Raw genomic sequence first — 18,267 nt, 5'->3', positions numbered from 1 at the left:
GCTCTTCCACTGCTCTTGCTGATGTAAGGTTGTCGTGCAGTGAGATGGATGAAAGAAGGCTGGAGCCACACGAGGACGATAACGCAAACGGACCGCAATCGTTATCAAAAAAGTCTTCCAACAGGCACCAGAAACGTGTCCGTTCACACGAGACCATTCAAAAGCGCCGGAGACGCTGTAGTACATTTGCCAGGCCTGTAAGTGGCGCTGTAGTCCTGCCACAAAAGCAGCGAAGAAGACTTCCCGTGCATGGTTGCCATGGTTGCCCTTCTGTTTATTCTCCACTGTGGACGCTCTGGCTTTTTTTCTCCCTCCCCGAGGCAAGCGTAAATCGAACTGCTGTAAATCTCTCCGTTAGTCCACCAGCAAACACCCACCTCTCCGCCTCTTCCAAGGGATGAGGGTGCAGTGTTTCGGTTAGTTTTTCTTTCGCCGGTCAACATGTCCGTTAAAGTTTAAATCTTCCGGACAAAATTAGAAAAGTGCCGGTCAAAGGTCTTCTTTGTTATTTATTGAGTTTTAAAACAAATGAATAACGACTCTATATAATAATATAAGATTAAAAAAAGGAGCCTCTCTTTTCCTCCCCCTCTTCTCCCAGCAGCTGATCTCTGAGCAGGAGAGGTGGGGAGAGGCGGGGCTATTGCGTCATCGTTATCAGGACATGATCTTTATAGGGGCGTAAACACGGAGCCGTTTGCAGATCTACCCACCTTGGGACCCGTTATCGTTTTCTGCGTTTCCATGTCGGCCTCGTGTGGCCGAACCGTCCATCTGATAGTGAACTGTAGCAGATACGACCGTTATCGTCCTCGTGTGGCCGGGGCTTAAGACTTGGGCTAACCTAGCCCCATGAGATCAGAGACTGTTGTGCTAGTTGGATAAGAAGAGGACAATTATTTGCTTATATAAATGGTGCTCGGTGGTCAAAAATAAAGTTGATGGATAATGTGTTGTTAATATTGAATTGTTAATGTTCGAGATCTATATTAACTAACAGTAAAAAACAGTAATATTTTTATCGCTGCTGTTTACATTCCTCCTTAAGCAAATTCAAAAAAATACAATCCAAACGGCATGGACAATTCAGGAGTGGGGGGGCTTGGTACTGAGCTAGAAACCGCCTCTGGCCCCCCTCGAAAATAAATATTCATGATAATACACTTTTTGAATGTGTGACATCAAAGAGTGTGCTGTAACTTTGGCAAGAAAAACAAGATTGTCTTTCTTTTGATAATGTAATTTAATCAAATTGTGTCAAGTCATTGAAACAAATTCTGTCTCTAAAACAAATACCAATCCTGTTTTGTTTTTTATTGTGGCTATGACTCTAGACTTGACAAAATATGTTGAAATCTTGTGCCGTCCCCTTCGTCTCTTTTTCGCCTTTTTAAATGTGACCTTTTTATAAAATAACGTGCCCCAGTACAGCCCCCCAGTCAAAATCGTCTAGAAATGCAACTGCAAAGGTGCACAAAAATAAATGGACAATGCTAAAAACTGTATTTTAAACCTGACGACCTGGTCCTTGAGACTTTGTTTTCGTTCTCAGTTATTAGCATGACATATATTTTCAAGCAAATGCACTGCCATACAACAGCAGCTACAATCATCTATCTGAAGAATCCTGTTCTATTCATTCTACCAACTGCCTCTGATATGGCTGTTTGCAAAAACCTTTCATGTTTCTACATTTTTAGAAATATAGTCTAGCTATGTACTATTTATAGAAGACCTGGCATTCTCTGCACCTAAGTCAAGGCCTGTTGCATGGTGGGAAAGGAGATGGGTCGGAGGTGGGGCGCTTGAGGATACCGTGACCTAGATGACTGAGCTGGAATGATTGGCCTTGCGGCGCTCAACGTGCTGCCATACCAATGGTCCCGCAGGATCCTGGTTACACAAGATGCATGTCTCATCTGCCTTTGTTCTGTGGGGACGAGGTTTGGAGTGTTCAGGAATGTCAATTAAATACGTAACTACGAGCTTCTGCATCACAGCCATTGTTCTGTTTCTGAAATTGAGTGCATGAGGGGCATCGTAAAATGCATCTATTTTAAGAATAAGACGTCAGTACCAAATGTATAGCTGCAGAAATAAAAAAAATGGTTTTCTTTTAAAGTATTATTATTTTGCTAGATAAAACCGAGATTCTCAAATGCAACGTGATGCATTCAGCCTTTTCAACAAGCAAACTGCCCTGGGATAGAGCTGTCACTAATGGTTTGTTTGGTCATTTGTTTGCAGGGAATAGGTTCTTAATGAAACCATTCTAAACATTCCTCCATCTCTTTTTATTTCTTTCTGTTTTTTTCTGACTTTTCAGGATATTACGTTTCCAGTTCCATGGTTGAGGAGGGTCTGAAGTGGGAGAGTCGTCACCTTTTGCAAGAAGTCTACGAAAATGATTCAAAGCTCTTCCCAGAGCCGGAAAAAAACTGCACAGACCCAGGTAAGACTGAGACTGAGATCCATGCAAAAAAAATACATGGCACAAAAAGCTCTTATTAGTGTATGATACATACCAACTGTATATTACTGTAGAGTTGCCAATCTCTACTATGTCTTATCAGAGCCAAAGCCCAATATGCCACATTATATTTATTTATTTATTTTGGCCAAAATGGTATGAAGTATGGCTCTTCTTCCTTATTTCTTTCTTTGGATATGGTTATAGACTATAAAGGTATTCCCCAGAGAAGCGTAATGGGACCACTTGTGTTGTCACTATGCTGTTCCGTACTACTGCATGTTTTTTTAAATGATTTTAACAGAGTGGTGTTCACTACATATTAGGGATGTAACGATATATCGAATATCGCGATATCGCGGTAAATAGATGTCTCAATACCGTCGTGAGACTGACAAAATATACTGAGATTTTTTTTAAATGTTTTCTTTTTTAATTAATTTTTTTTTTTTATAGTTTAAAAAAAAAAAAAACTTTATTTAACCAGATGGTCCCATTGAGATCATCGATCTCTTTTTCAAGGGTGACCTGTCCAACATGGCAACTAGTAGGTTACAACATGAACATAAAACAACAGATAACACAAAAATACATTGTATTTACAGGGCTACATGTACATACCTAGAGACATTGACAAGTACCAACAGTATATTTATATCTCGCCATGTCAATAAGCCTCACCTTCTTGGCAAAAACTGTATTGTTTTTGAATTGGTGGAGAGACAATGCACAGTTTGACCCACTGCTGTCACCCATGGCCAAAGCATATCTCTCTGTCCCAGCAACATCAGTACCAAGCAAGAGAGTTTTTTCCACAGCAAGGGATATTGTAAACGCCCAAACATCCCAGCTTCTACCTGGAAATGTGGACATGCTCATATTCATAAAAGATAACCTTCATGATGCTGAGTGAGTGAGTTAGTGAGTTTTAGAGTTGAGTTACTTGAAAAACTAAAGTGAAACTTGATTTATTCTATTGCAGGGTCTGATTATTATATTGTTGACACTTTAAAATACTACTATCCTACTAAAATACTGTACAGATCAGATGTATTATTTAATAAATAAATTTATTTATTTTTTATTTATTCAAAATCGCGATAAATATCGTACCGTGGACTTTTTATCGCGATATTATCGAACTGGGAGTTTTTGGTATCGTTACATCTAGGGATGTCCCGATCACTTTTTTTTGCTCCCAATCCGATTCCGATCATTTGATTTTGACAATCTGCCGATACCGATTTTTCCCGATCCGATCTTTATGCAATGCATTAAGAAAAAAAAAAAAGGTAACAGATAACGGCTGGTGATCCAATGTGATGAGTTCAGCTATTTTGGCTGTTATTTCTTGGCATTTTCACTGTTCTAGGGAAGTTTCTCTTTCCTTTTAAAAGTCTCTGAAAGTGTCGGTTGTTTCAGTGCCGTTACCTGAGTGGCCGCTGTGTACTCATCGTGTTGTTGTTGTTGGTGTTTGTTTCTCAGGTGGCGTATTAGATTGGTCGTGTTGAACGTAGCTCTGTTCTTTCCACCACGCGGAACCTCCGCCTTGCAAACATTGCATCTGGCTGTTACACTGCCTTCACTTTCAATTTTATAATACTTCCAAACTCCTGACATTTTCTCTGTCCCGACTCCCGAGTCACCAGCTGAACGTAGCCTCTCGTTAGCTTACTGCTACTATTAGACACTGCGCCCTGCCCACTCTGTGGCCAGATTTGAGAGAAATAACCAGGTTCTTTAAAGAGCCTGTGACAGCCTCCCAACAACTGTTGTGCAATGAAATATTGGGCTAATCTCGAACCGTCAGTTTAAAAAAGAAGGTGCGATACCGTTCCGATACATATCAATAATTTCGATCATCGCGGGGAAATTCCTTCGACTCATTTTGAAGTTTTGGGGGAAGCCGGAAGTGACGTCAATGCGGGAATGCTTCACTGTGCGGCGAGAGAGCCAAACAGGACAAAGTGTGTTTTCATGCGTAGAAATGGTGAATTACTAAGTTTAGGCACGTTACTAACGTTTTAATGAAGTTGACTACATTATAGAAACCACGGAGTAGAAGATGATGATTAAATTAGGATAAAAAATCGGTAGTGAGAGCTGCTGAATTTCCTCCCGTCAGATGTGATATAAAAACAAATCGATTATTTTTGTAGTTGTAAACTCAAGTGGATGAAACTACATTTATTGCTCTCATGTCAATTCGGCGGAAATATGATACATTAAATGATCGTGAGGATGATGATTTAAAAATGATTTGTTTGAGCCGGTCTGCATTTCCTGATGAGAAAATAAACCGATGCTTTTTGTAGTTGTAGTACACCAACATGGATTAAAGGTGTGTTTTTTTTACCACAATGTTGGGGAAATTAATGGACAAAATGCACGGATTATGATTATTATTATTATTCCAACTCCGATCGGGACACTAGGTCAACCGTTTCCCCGCAGCGAGGCTCCCCCCATTTGACAGTTTACGTGGGCTGGGCTGGGTGCTGTGGCGGACTGGCCATCGGGACGAATCCCGATGGGCCGGTACCGAAGTCGGCCGGTCGGATAAATCACGAGCACGTCCCCCACTCCCCCCGTTGACAATTTACTAGCGGTACCGAAGTGAAGATTTTTAGCCCCAGTCCACCACTGGCTACATGACCGTATGATCGCCCATATTGACGCACCTAATTCCTAAAATTCTAACAGATACAACATAAACCGATCCTTCAGCCTCATATGAGCTCTCAGGCACGTTTAAAATTAAACTTTCATCGCTGTCTGAGCCTGCTGCTGTGTGCGCCATCGTGCGTTTACATGCAGATGCTGGGATCCTGAAAGGTGCAGCTGGAGCACTTGGCCCGCAATGACGTCACACATAACTTGGCGGTATTTGAAGAATCCCCAAGAAGATCCAGAATATGGTCAACATTGAAGGGCAAATTAATGGTTATCAAAGTACCAATATTCAAAATCAGTTCAGTAACGGTTTTCAAGGGGACAATATTTACTCAAATTGATGGGTTTGGATGATGGGGGAAACTCGTGTCACAGGCTCTTTAAGGGCCGTTGGTAACTTTAAGACTATATAGATATATCTATTCTTTATATTATTACATAGCCTCAGCATTTGATAATTTTTGGTCAAAGTAATAACTTAAAAAATAACTATCTCTGAAAGCTGAAGTCTAGGGAAAATAACTGCAAGCAGATATTCAAGTGTAGAACACTTGTACAATTTATTATAACAATTTTATAACATAAGGTCTGTGAGAAAACCACATGCATTAATGTACATGTGCAGACACAAAAGGGACTGACGTCCCTAGGGCCAATCGCAGAATGTGCCCTAGCGACATCCGACTGGAGTTGACAGAGAGGGTAACATATTCTGTTGAAAATGCTGACTGTATCTTAATTCTTGGACTTTTCTTGCTTTTAATGGTGGCTGATGCTAGCAAACTTGGCTCCGTGTTTGGCGTCGCTGTTCCATCGTAAATTGTATTCCCTGAGCACTGCCAATGCTTTGTAGCAGCAGCACACTGCCTGGAGTGCCAAATAAGGTCACCAAATAAGAAACATTGTGGGACATGCAGTTTATGGACACCGTATTTCTATAAAGCGGCATACAGTTCTATAATAAGGAAATTATATTTTTTGTAAACTGTCCCGGGCCACATAAACTGAGTGAATTAATTAATTTAGCTGACGATTTTATCCATAGTCACTTACAAATGATCAATACCATAGACATGCCATCAGGAGCAATATTGGGTTACCTATCTTGCCCAAATAGACTTAAACATATCCACTGCAGGGACTGGGAATCAAATCACAGACCCTTTGATTGTTGGACTTATCTAGCACCTCCAACAGGTCAATGCTTTTTATCATCCCGTAAAATATCCACACACACACACACACACACACACACACACACACACACACACACACACACACACACACACACACACACACACACACACACACACACACACACACACACACACACACACACACACACACACACACACACAACCATACACTGAAAATGTCAGGAGAGCTGTCTACAGAGAAGCTCGACTGACGGTAAAAAAGGAAAGCACTTCCTCTGTGAAGCAGCTAAAGACAAACCGGGAGAGAGTGTGAGGGAGATGTTGGCATTCAGATGAAAGCGGATTAAAAAAAACTTCTCCCAGGTAGAAACCCTATTTTTTTCTACAATAGACGAAATGCTGCTGTTGTCACGCTGCTCGTATCTCTATGTGTCAGATCCCTTTGTGCGTACCAAAAGCTCTCATGTTGTATGTTTGTGGTGTGTGTGTGTTTTCCCCATGGCGCAGAGTGTGTGAGTGTTTTCCATGTGGAATCCTGGGGCTTTACAAGGCTGACGTCCTGCCAAGCATTCTCTTGATCTCATTGTAAACACACCGCCCTCAACTAATGCTGCATACACACACAACCACACACACAAACACACACACACACACACACACACACGCACGCACACACACACACACACACATACACACACACACACACACACACACACACACACACACACACACACACACACACACACACACACACACACACACAGCGTTCCTACTGCCTGCAGTTAGGGGTGCACAGACACCGGATTGTGCAGTCTGCAGACTGAATTTATACGGATGAGTTATATTTAGACAGCACATAGTTTATAGCCTGTTTCTGTTTGGTTACGCTTTGTCTGCTGAAACACTAATTATCTTAATAGGGATTATTCCTGCTTTCCTGCACTAAAAGGGCCCTTCAAAAAGTGGTCCTTATGCCTCACTCGCACTCTCTTTTTTATTCTATCGCTCCATTATCATCTGTTCAGCTCTCTTGTCCCCCCAGAGCACTCGCTGTCTCCTGCTTTTTTGTGTTTTTCTATCTCTCTTGCTCTTTTGTAACATAAAATCAGCAATTTCAAGTTTCAAGCCTTAAAGATACAGCGCAAAATGAGGAGATGTACGCACAAGCATCTTCCTCATGATGTGGAAACATTTGCATGCAATAATCCTTCAAAACAAACATTTGATCCGATGTGGAGAAATTCAATGATCTTAGAAACAGACAGAGTGGTTAATTTGAATTGTTTTATTTGTTCCTCTTGCTTTGTTCATATGGCATATATGGCAGCATCTGTCTCTTCCGCTTCCTGTCTGTAATTGGTCAGATCAATGACACTTCCTCCTCTCCTCTCAGCACACACAGTATACAGACAGGGTGAATGCATCCATACACACAGAGGAGTACATGTACACAGACAGACTTCTAAAGGCAAACCCGCTGGAGGACATTCAGATACAAACACACACACAGACACCCTTGTATGTGAAAAAAACAGCTGTGCACACATAGTGTTTTTCTCTCAGCTCATGTCTGGCATGGCTGTGACTTCTTTGTTACATTACATTACATTACATTGCATTTAGCTGACGCTTTTATCCAAAGCGACTTACAATAAGTGCATTCGACCAGGAAGATACAACCTTTAAGAAAACAGAATCATATAAGTACATCAGGTTTCATAGAGCCAAACATTTCAAGTGCTACTCAACTGGCATTTAGAAAGCCAGCCCTTTATTAGTATATAAGTGCTTTGTTAGTAATTTTATCGCTCGAAGTGGAGTCTAAAGAGATGAGTTTTCATCTTTGTTCTATCTTTGTCATTTGTCATCCTTCTAAGGTCAAATACTGACACACACACACTCAGCTATGATTTGGCATTATATCAGCGGCGTGTCTTGGATTAGAGATAATCGTGTTTACAATTACTGGCTTTCTCCTTTCTGCTCATGAACCGCAAAATATAAACTCTGCCTTATTGGCATTTCTGTGTTTCTCAATGTGTGTATGTGTGTATTTGTGCCAGTAGCAATGACCTCTGTCTGTCATTTCCCTCTGATTCAATAACCCTCCATCATACAACATCAGCACTGACAGATCTGGATGTCTGTAATGCTTGGGATCCAGCCGACTCCTAACTTGCCTTATCAGTTGCATGTTAGCTTACAATGCTATATGTCAGGTCTTAGTTAACCATAACCAATGATTTGATACAGTCAGATTTGAGACATGATATAAAAATGAGACATAATAAAAGAGTTATGTTTCTTTAACGTTGAGTCATGGACTGGAGTGTCTGTGCAGTTCAGCTGACACATCTCAGTTTTACTCTTGATTAAATATGAAATATCCACACTAAATAACCATGTTGAAATCTAAAAAGTTCAACAATTGATCCAAAACCCCCAATAACACACAAAACCCCTCAATTATGTCCAAATGAGGCACTCTGTTGTTGAAATGTTGTCCATATACTCTATAATGCTAATACATGATTATTTAAGCAGCTTGTGCTTATTATGCATTATTATTCACACCGCAGTACTTTTCCCACTTTAGTTCATCAGAACTCTTTAGTTCTGATGAAAGTCCCTGGGGAAGGATTAGTCAAATGAAGCTGCTGACGTCACTTCTTGTTCTTCTGCTTTGGGTTTACTGGCAGGCCGCAAACAACTTCACGGCGTATACTGCTGCCCAAAATCCCCTGCCGGAAGTCCCCGGAATTAGGGAAGGCTTCAGTAGAAGCTGCTGGGACCCAGCCAATCAGACATAGGAACCTTTTTCTCCAACGAAAGTCCCTGCTCTCTAGCAGGGACGGAAAAGAGGGTGAATAGGTTCTCATGAACTAATTTTAGATCCGGATTATTTTGGTGTGAACGCGACATTTCGGAACTATATCGGAATTAAAGTGGGAAAAGTACTGCGTTGTGAACGCGCCTATATGGAAGTTAGCATCCAGCAGTTTCCAGATGCTTTACATTCATAACATTAAACTTCTTGACCAGGATGATCCACTGGTTATTTTTATGGTATGTGGAAGCTGTGGGATTTGATCGACACTTGTGTTTGTGATAACTTGTCTTAAAAAACGCATGGTCAGTTGTCCAACACATTTGTCTGAGCAAAAGGTCATAGTCCACAGAGGATCAGTCCCAATGCCAATGTTAACTTTCTGACCGTTGCTGCTGCGTATATACATTTAAATGTGAAATACAGTTTAAAAAATATGTACAAAAATAGATCATGGAATCCAGGAATTAGAAACCCTGAAACTGTGCTTGCATATATCTCTCTAGTGTGAAGTGCAAAACATTGTTTTAGCACATTATGCTAACAAGATAGACCTTTGGTTTGTTACCCATGGTAACACCTGCAGACATTTGTTAGACTTGTTGGTTTATGAGAAATGCTTAAGCATTTTGTATGCTCCTCCATCCTAAGATGTTTTACCTTCCAGTTAGTATTGTCAGTGCTGTTTCCTGCTGCAAGTAAAATGCTCTGCAAATGTTAATTATTTTAAGAACCCAGGCCCTGTCTCGCAGCACAGCATGTGTGCTGCAGGTTTTCCTAACATGCAGCTATTATCTATTTAATGGGACTGTTTTGCCTTTTTCCATTACTGAACACTAAGGCAGAGAGAACCTAAAAGGCAAAGTGATGGTCTATTTGGATACAGTTCTGGTATCTAAACATGACTAAAACTGGATTTAATACAACATTCAAAGCATTTCAGTCACAAGGAGAGGAACTTGATAAGTAAAAGTTTTAAATCTCTACTGTTCTCTATAGATTAAACAAATGAACTTTTCCTGTTATATGACGGGCAATGAATGAATCAATAAATGAATAAATGAATTAAAGATTAAGACACAGCAATTACCATTTTGTGGATGCTAACATTCTAACTTCAGAGCATTTATCTCAACACACAACTGTTAGCATGGCTGTAACCTAGACTAAACATCAAGGGCATGCTAAAGCTGAACAAGACATACAGGAAGTAAACAAAAGGAGGCAGCAGGAGACAGACAGGAAGTACATCATTTCAGGACCAACCGAGGAAGACAGACATGGGGGTGTTTCTCAATGTAGAGGAGGCTTCCTTGGTACCTCTGAGTCAGGTCCTTCAGAAGCGAGGCAAGAATCCTTCCTAGCCTCGAAAAACAAAGAATTGTGGAACAGGCTAACAGGTGTGCAGTTGTGCGTCATATGCGAGGCCCCGCCTTAAATGGAGCGCGATTTCCGCCAAAGATTTGGAAATTGGTCCGTGTGCAAAGCATTGTGGGGATTTTAAGACCGGAGTCTACACATGTGGAGCCTCAAAATTTCCCGCAACGAAGTACGCCGGCCTCGGTAGAATTCCAAGTATCCTGGACTCGATGACGTAGCATCCTTGAAATAGTGGCTCTGGAGCAGCTTTCCTCGACATTGAGAAACACCCAGGGAGTAAACACATAAGGGAACAGAAGAAGAAGACAGACAGGAAGTAATCACTTAAGGGAACAGAAGCTACATGTAGGCCATGAAGCTTGTGTGCTGACGATGACATGTGTTCTCCCCATGGTTCACCCCCATGCAAGTGTGCATGTAAGTATGTGTGCGCATGTATGTGTAATTATATGAGTGTGTTTACTAAGCCATCTGTCACTCCAACAAAGCTCACTAGGCATGTCAGATACTGCAGGCCAGCTAGGTGTGTGTGTGTGTGTGTGTGTGTGTGTGTGTGTGTGTGTGTGTGTGTGTGTGTGTGTGTGTGTGTGTGTGTGTGTGTGTGTGTGTGTGTGTGTGTGTGTGTGTGTGTGTGCGTGCGTGCGTGCGTGCGTGCGTGCGTGCGTGCGTGCGTGCGTGCGTGCGTGCGTGCGTGCGTGCGTGCGTGCGTGCGTGCGTGCGTGCGTGCGTGCGTGCGTGCGTGCGTGCGTGCGTGCGTGCGTGTTGGGGGGCGGGGTGATCTCTGTCACTCCATATCGCATCACTTGCACAACATTATCTGAGAGTCTGAGACAGGAAAGGAGAACGTTAGCAAGGAGAACCACATTATGCAGGATACAAAAACAATTTCCTTTAAATGTGATGCAGTTGGCTGAAAATAAGCAAACATGGTTGATCCAAACGCAGGTGCATTTTTACTAATTTAGTAAACAGTCTTACACCTTGTATATCTTTCGAGTACATTGAAAATGTTTCCCTACGTAATTTATCACATGGTTTGGTATCATTACTGCAGTTCAGCGTGGCTACTTTTTATTTAGCGTAAGCAAATAGAAAACAATACTGTATTACTGACAGAACATTAAAGGAGACCTATCATGCTATATTTAAATGATATAGTGTATGACCATACCTATATAAGGTATATTTATACATTTTATTTTTCAAAATACCAAACAGATCATTTTTTAGCCATGCCTCGTTTTGCTCATTTTCGCTCTATTCCAAGCCTGTCTTTGAAAATCCTGAGCAGCAGCTGACCACGCCCCCCTGCAGAAGAGGGGGGCATGAGCCGGCGAGAGTCACGTTACCATGTTCGCTGTGATTACGAGTGTGGAATAAACATGTCATCTCAGAGCAATGCATGTGTTCAAGCATATTATCAATTTGATCCAGAAACTGACCCTGAAGCAGCGGAGGTTTTGGTGGAGGTGCAAACATCTTGGTTGCAGCAGGACGTTTCTGAATGGTTAGATGACAACATACTTGTCAACCCTCCCGATTTTTCGCGGGACACTCCCGATTTCATTGCCCTCTCCCGGTTTCCTCCCGGGGTCATATTTCTCCCGCATTTCTCCCGATTTCTGACAAAATCAGATTTACACACGCTGTTTCCACTCAGACTTTAATACAGCTACACCATTGTTTGGTTTCTATGGTAACACGTCTCTTTAGTAATGCGCGCAACTCAAAGTCTGAGAGGGTGAGGCAGATATTCACCGAAAACAGAACAAGAATCGACAACTACTCTACTCTCTGCTCACTCCTTTCCAGTGTTGGGTGTAACGCGTTACAAAAGTAACGGAGTTACAGTAATATATTACTTTTTGCTGTAACGAAGTCATGTAACGCATTACTAATGAAATGTGGGTAATATATTACCCGTTACAATGCTCAGTAACGCAGTTACAACACATTTTAACCCGAAATTAAATGGTGTTTTGTTTTTTAAGAATGTACTAACATAGCGTACGTTCCGACACCGGACAAATTGTGCGGGTAGATCAGTAAACCTGGTGTTTACCCTTCAGGCTTCGCGTCGAGATCTTCGGGGAAGTTGAACGTTATGCAACCATTCAAAAAAGAGAACGTAGCAAAAAATACAAACAACAAATTGTGTCAGGTGCGCGTGACCTGCTCCGCTGCGCGTGCATCATTTCCAAAGTGCTTCCACAGCAGTGACACACATCTGATCTGTGGATAATCATTTATACGAAAATGGTTAAAGCAACCATCACTAAACGCCAGCAACACTGCATCTACTGCAGACAGTAGCAACAGGTCAGATGCGGTCATCACGTTACCCTCCGTTGTGGACACTAGCTTACTCCCGCCTGACTCGCCAGCCCCGGAGCATCAGTCTTCGTCGCCCGAAACTACGCCGCCCCTCTGCGGCCCGCAGGTGCCAGGTATATCTAAACAACTACCCGCCTGTACAGTGGGGTAAGGTGGTCATTTTGCAGCTTGTGGTATAAAAATAGACAATGGCTAGAATATTCATGTGAAAATAGTACCATATTCTGACATGCCTGTAGAAATGTTGGGTCAAAAATAATGCATACAATAGCACAGATGCCTTCACCACGAATGGCTACAAAAATATCTCATATCCCAAGCTTATTATCAACGAGCTGATGTTGCAGCTGAAATGTTCTCCAGGTCACAAAGTCAACCTCACATGATGATGTGATACCAGTTTTCAAGCACAGTAAATATTCTCTTCCCAGCGTATATGATGGGACCAAGGTGATGATGTAGTAGGCTACATGGTTTTAATAATACTTTTGCCTTTTCAATGTTTGCCATTTCAAACCATGAGCATGGTTTAAATAATATGTGCCTTGATTTACAATATGTTAACCTTCATTATAGTCCTTGACAGCGGTCTGTACTGCTGTATTAACAACGTGTCACATGTTAAGAATTTACAATCAGAATGGAGTATTCAACAAAGCCCTGTAATACAAGTTGTTAGTAGCCTTAAGGGCCTACACAGTTGATATGCTATACCACATTGCCCTTCACTGGATGCATAATGAGCTGCACTAAACTACATTTTAGCATTTAAAATACCTAGCTATTCTTTTGCGGTTATTTTGGTGAAAGTAACTAAAAAGTAACTAAAGTAGTGTAACTCATTACATTTCAGAGACAGTAATATTGTAATGTAACTTATTACTTTCAAAAGAGAGTAATAAGTAATATGTAATATATTACATTTTGGAAGTAACTTGCCCAACACTGCTCCTTTCCTGTAAAATACAGGTCCAGCCCACACATATGCTCCATCAAGGACGGTGCTACAGGCCACAAGGCAGTGCACTTACAACTAAAATAAGCATGTTAATGTTAATCTAACAGCTCCGGCGATCCACTAGCGCACCCCCCCCTTCCAAATTTTGCATTTTGAAATGCTCCCGATTTCTGAGGTCTAAAGGTTGGCAAGTATGGTTGACAAGCTGTTGTCCCTATTTATTTTACTCTGTTTGTTACGATGCTTGCTACTTATTCCGTTAATATGTTGGCTAATTAGCAAGAATGCAATTTGTACAGTTTGTAACTTAGAGTTTGACCCAGCAATAACGGCCCGTCTACACTACAGGCATCAAAAAATCTTGAAGCTGGGCGTGTCTGAAGCTTGGCGATTTTTTGCGAGCAACGCGACCAACAACCAATCACATGAATCTCCCGTCCCCGACATACAAAGCAATAGCAATGTTAAAACGAAGTAAACTGGATATAGACTCTCCAAACAGGCGAAAAACCTACCAGTTTCACCCACTGTCTCTGCCACCTCCCTCCATGCCTGATTCCTCCGGTTTGTATCCCGGTAAATAGTTCTGGTCGTAAAGAACCGGGTGATTTGCTACCATAATATCTCGTTTGGAATATGAGGAAATGAACTGCGGTCTGGCTCTCCCAGCTTGCACGCGGTTTGATTGGCTAGCGCTTGCACTGGCGGGATTTGCATAAACGGGATTTGATTGGCTGATGCCAAGCATCGAGCCTCAAAAGTTGAACATTGTTCAACTTTTGATGCTGATAGATGCTCGTGATGCTTGCAAAGCCATGCCATGCTCCCCACAATGCAGTTCGGCGAAGATTACAAATCTTCTACGTCACCCCATTCAAGTGAATGGGCGAAGCGTTGAAAGCATTTTTCGATGCCTGTAGTGTAAACGGGCCGTTAGTCTCTGAAAGGCGGGGAAAAGTTGTGTGGATAGAGGCAGAGCGCAGCGGCAGGCAGAGGAGCAGGCTGCGATACCCCCCCCCCCCCCCCCACAGAGTGCACCCAGAGGACAGGCTGCGTCACCTCACTTTGTAACCCAGGAAAGGAGCAGGAATCCTGGGTACGTGAGTGTTAAAAGTGCATTAAACTGTTTTAATCCGACAGCCGCTGATGTGCACGGAAGTCTGTCCGTTTCGTTAACATTTGAATAGCCAAATGGACGGAAATCCGTCCTACAGTATATGCGAATGAGAGGTTTGACAATGCACGTGGCCGTGGCTCATTCCCCTGATATGTGGAGAGTTGACCAATAAGCGGAGCACCTCTTTGTGACGTAGAAAAGTGTTGAAATCTGGATTTTTTTCAGATCCGTTGCAGCCCCTTTTTTAGAGATTTGGCTAAGGAGGAAAATAGAGAGGGTTGTGTTTTCTGTCACTTGGTGAGTTCCCTGGAACACCGGGGACACATATTCATGTATAAAAGACGTACAAAGGTGCATTTTGCATGATAGGTCCCCTTTAAGCATTGTTGCACACAGGTATGAGATAAATGTTTCAAAACACTTTATATTTGTTGGACTTGACATAAATAATTTTCATTTTTACATACATTTACATTTTGACTAATTATAATTAAATAATAGATTCACTTTTGGTACTGTGGGGGAAACCTCTGTAGTAATGGAGAGTCAGGACTCAGAGAGACACAAGGGGAGCTGGAGCTTTGATGGCAAACACTGCTGGTTTATTTGGAGCTTAGGCCGGAGAATTCACAAGACAAGTTATAGGGCCACTGTTTGACCAAACGGTTGAGATGCCACAATCAATTCTGAAGAACCCTCCTGTAGTTCCATGTTTTAACTAGTTCAGAGTGTAATAATCAACATTCTTTAATAGATAGACTAAACAGCTGAGGACACTGAATCACATTTGTTGTCTCTTATGGCTCGGGGTCATCTACACCTCGAGAAGGATGTGTTCCAGGTACAACAATAACTATCTCTGACAGAGTTGCCCGGTCACAAACTGGCAACATCAACAATATGCTAGGGCAGCCCTTATGGGAGATAACGGCTGCTCAAGGTTGGTCAGCTGCGTCAGAGGGCAAAGGAGGACATGGATGGCAAAATATTCCCCAACAGGTACCTTAAGTATATTTTGAGACTAATCATTTTGTACTTAACTGAATAGGCCCTATTATGCAAATGTTCAGGTTCATATTTGTATTTTGTGTCCTTACTATGACATGTCTCCATGCTTTAAAGTTCAAAAAGATCTTTATTTTCCTCATACTGCCTGTGCTGCAGCACCTCTTTTCACCGTCTGTCTGAAACCAGAGCCCAGTCTGCTCTGATTGGGTAGCTGGCCGTCTCTGTTGTGATTGGTCAACCGCTTAGAGATGTGCCGGAAATGTCCAGTCCTTAAGCCCAGGGGTTCCCAAAGTGGGGGTCGCAAGATGATTACAGATTATAAACATTTTTTTAAAATGATTAATAATAACGTGTGCATAGATATTTTTCAGGGGCGGACAGGCCATCTGTAGAATTTCCCCGCCGTCGACAAATCACTAGCACGTAGCACCGGAAATATGAAAAGGAGCGTAGTTACATACGGTTAATTAACCTCCAAGGAAACGACTGATTAGCTGTTTGTCCCCTGTGACTTTAAACAGCTATTAGTGACATTTAATATATTCCTTTGTGGGATGACCTTTGACTTTTTGGGCTGCAGGTTTTTTTATTGAATTGAACAGTATTATAAGGCATGCACTGTAACCATTTGGCTATCATGATCTTGAGCATTCCCATATTCTAACTTGGCATCTCACAATTTCCACCCTTTCTGTTAACGTCCCTCGGTATCATACCAATTATTTTATCCAATGTTAATTATTTTAACAATCTGCCTCACAGTCTGTCATTGCAAAGTCTGGATAGCCGCAATTAATTTTTGGCACTGGTTGAGTCCAGTGCAATCACATCCCATAGCTAATCTAGTATACATCTGGGAAGTTGGTATGCAATACACAATAAATGTAACATACGATTACTAGTCTTGTTCTTGCATGCCACTTTTCTGGGGAAAATGTAAAGCAAGAACATTATCTGAATGCCATCTTTTTTTAGGATCTACGTTATGGATTTAGGTAAAATACTCTCCAAAGCATTATCCAAATTCAAACTAAGAGGAGGTCTAATTAGTCAGACAAAGTTGAAACCGGGTCACATACCACAGTAATTATACCAAATTATTTATAGCAGACTCTCTAACAGATTGAATTTCCCCTTTAACCACAGGAATTTACTACATACATACAAGATGCCCTTGTAGACCCCACAGAGGATAGGATGGTAACATGGCGCCCACTGTACAACCTGCAGCTGAAGTCACTATAAATAGTCTGTGTGTGAGTGTGTTTATTTGTCTGGGTAATGGAGGTACACTATTTAGGACTACTCTGCAGCTCAGGCAAATCTTCAAATCTTTTGCTGATGGGAATAGACCCTCCTCCCTTTGCTGCCATGGCAACCATTGAACTGTGTGACCTGCCAGTGGATTTTATCTCTATGTGTGCAGGGGTTTGTTTTGCAAAAATAGAAGAGAACACACACCATGTCCAATGCATATTTCAATACTGCACATCTCTCTTCCTGTGCATGTGTGTCTCATACATGGACTTTTTTGTATCTGTATCTCAGTTGATGGTAACAGTGCACAATGCCACCTGTTGGCATACCAGAGGCCTTGTAGCGGTGCTTGTCCGTCTCTCGTGCCGCTCTGCATTCCTAAGCTCCACGGGGGATGTTAACATTTCCAAACTCTCCCAGTGGAAACGAAAGAGCCGGAGCTAACAGACCCAAGTCAGAGGGTTCAGGGGGAGAGGGACATTTACACTGTGATACAGAATATAATAGAGATATTTGGTTATGGAGATTTGCTGTGCAATATTAAATTGCATTACAGATTTCTTCTAAAGCAACTTACCGTATTTTCCGGACTATAAGTCGCACCTGAGTATAAGTCGCTCTTATAAAAAAAAGTGTTGTTAAGAGAAAAAAAACATATATAAGTCGCTTCGGTGTATAAGTCGCATTCATCCCCTGAAGTCTTCATCCTCTGTGTCACTGTGACAACTCCGGTGTCAATGAAGCAGCATATCCTGCTCCGGGCTGTCCTCAGACTCACCATCAGAATCAGCTCAAATTAGACCTTTCTGAATCCCAACAGGATGGTGTCGGTCGTTACTGAAGCCCATGCTGTGTCGATTCATCCCACAACATCCTGGAAAGTTACGTGACACATCTAAGTTGCCGTGACTTTTTTCTTCTTCGGTGGTACAGCAGTTTTCAGTTGTCACGATTGTGCCATCTATTGGCCGGAGTTTGTACGCGGTCAGACAAAATTCAATATATAAGTCGCTTCGGAGTATAAGTTGCAGGACCAGCCAGACAGGTAAAACTTGGACAGGACTTATCCTGTTAAGCCCTGAGCCT

At 41.9% G+C, this 18,267-nt stretch overlaps 1 protein-coding gene across 1 annotated transcript in view; it reads left to right on the top strand.

Annotated features, from left to right (window-relative positions):
- Positions 1-17,981, top strand: part of LOC307044632 (uncharacterized protein) — a gene marked incomplete at both ends in the record, with an annotated part of 82,874 nt that extends 64,893 nt beyond the window's left edge. Inside the window, 2 exons of the mRNA XM_079689943.1 lie at positions 2,327-2,452; positions 17,881-17,981. Coding sequence (XP_079546069.1) covers positions 2,327-2,452; positions 17,881-17,981 — 227 coding nt within the window. The remainder of the gene's footprint in view (positions 1-2,326; positions 2,453-17,880) is intronic.
- Between the last annotated feature and the right edge of the window lie 286 nt (positions 17,982-18,267).

This window comes from Notothenia rossii, assembly GCF_949606895.1.
Source record: "Notothenia rossii genome assembly, chromosome: 6".
Taxonomy (NCBI): domain Eukaryota; kingdom Metazoa; phylum Chordata; class Actinopteri; order Perciformes; family Nototheniidae; genus Notothenia; species Notothenia rossii.
Note: the sequence above shows the minus strand (reverse complement) of the source record. Positions and strands in the feature narration are given on the sequence as shown.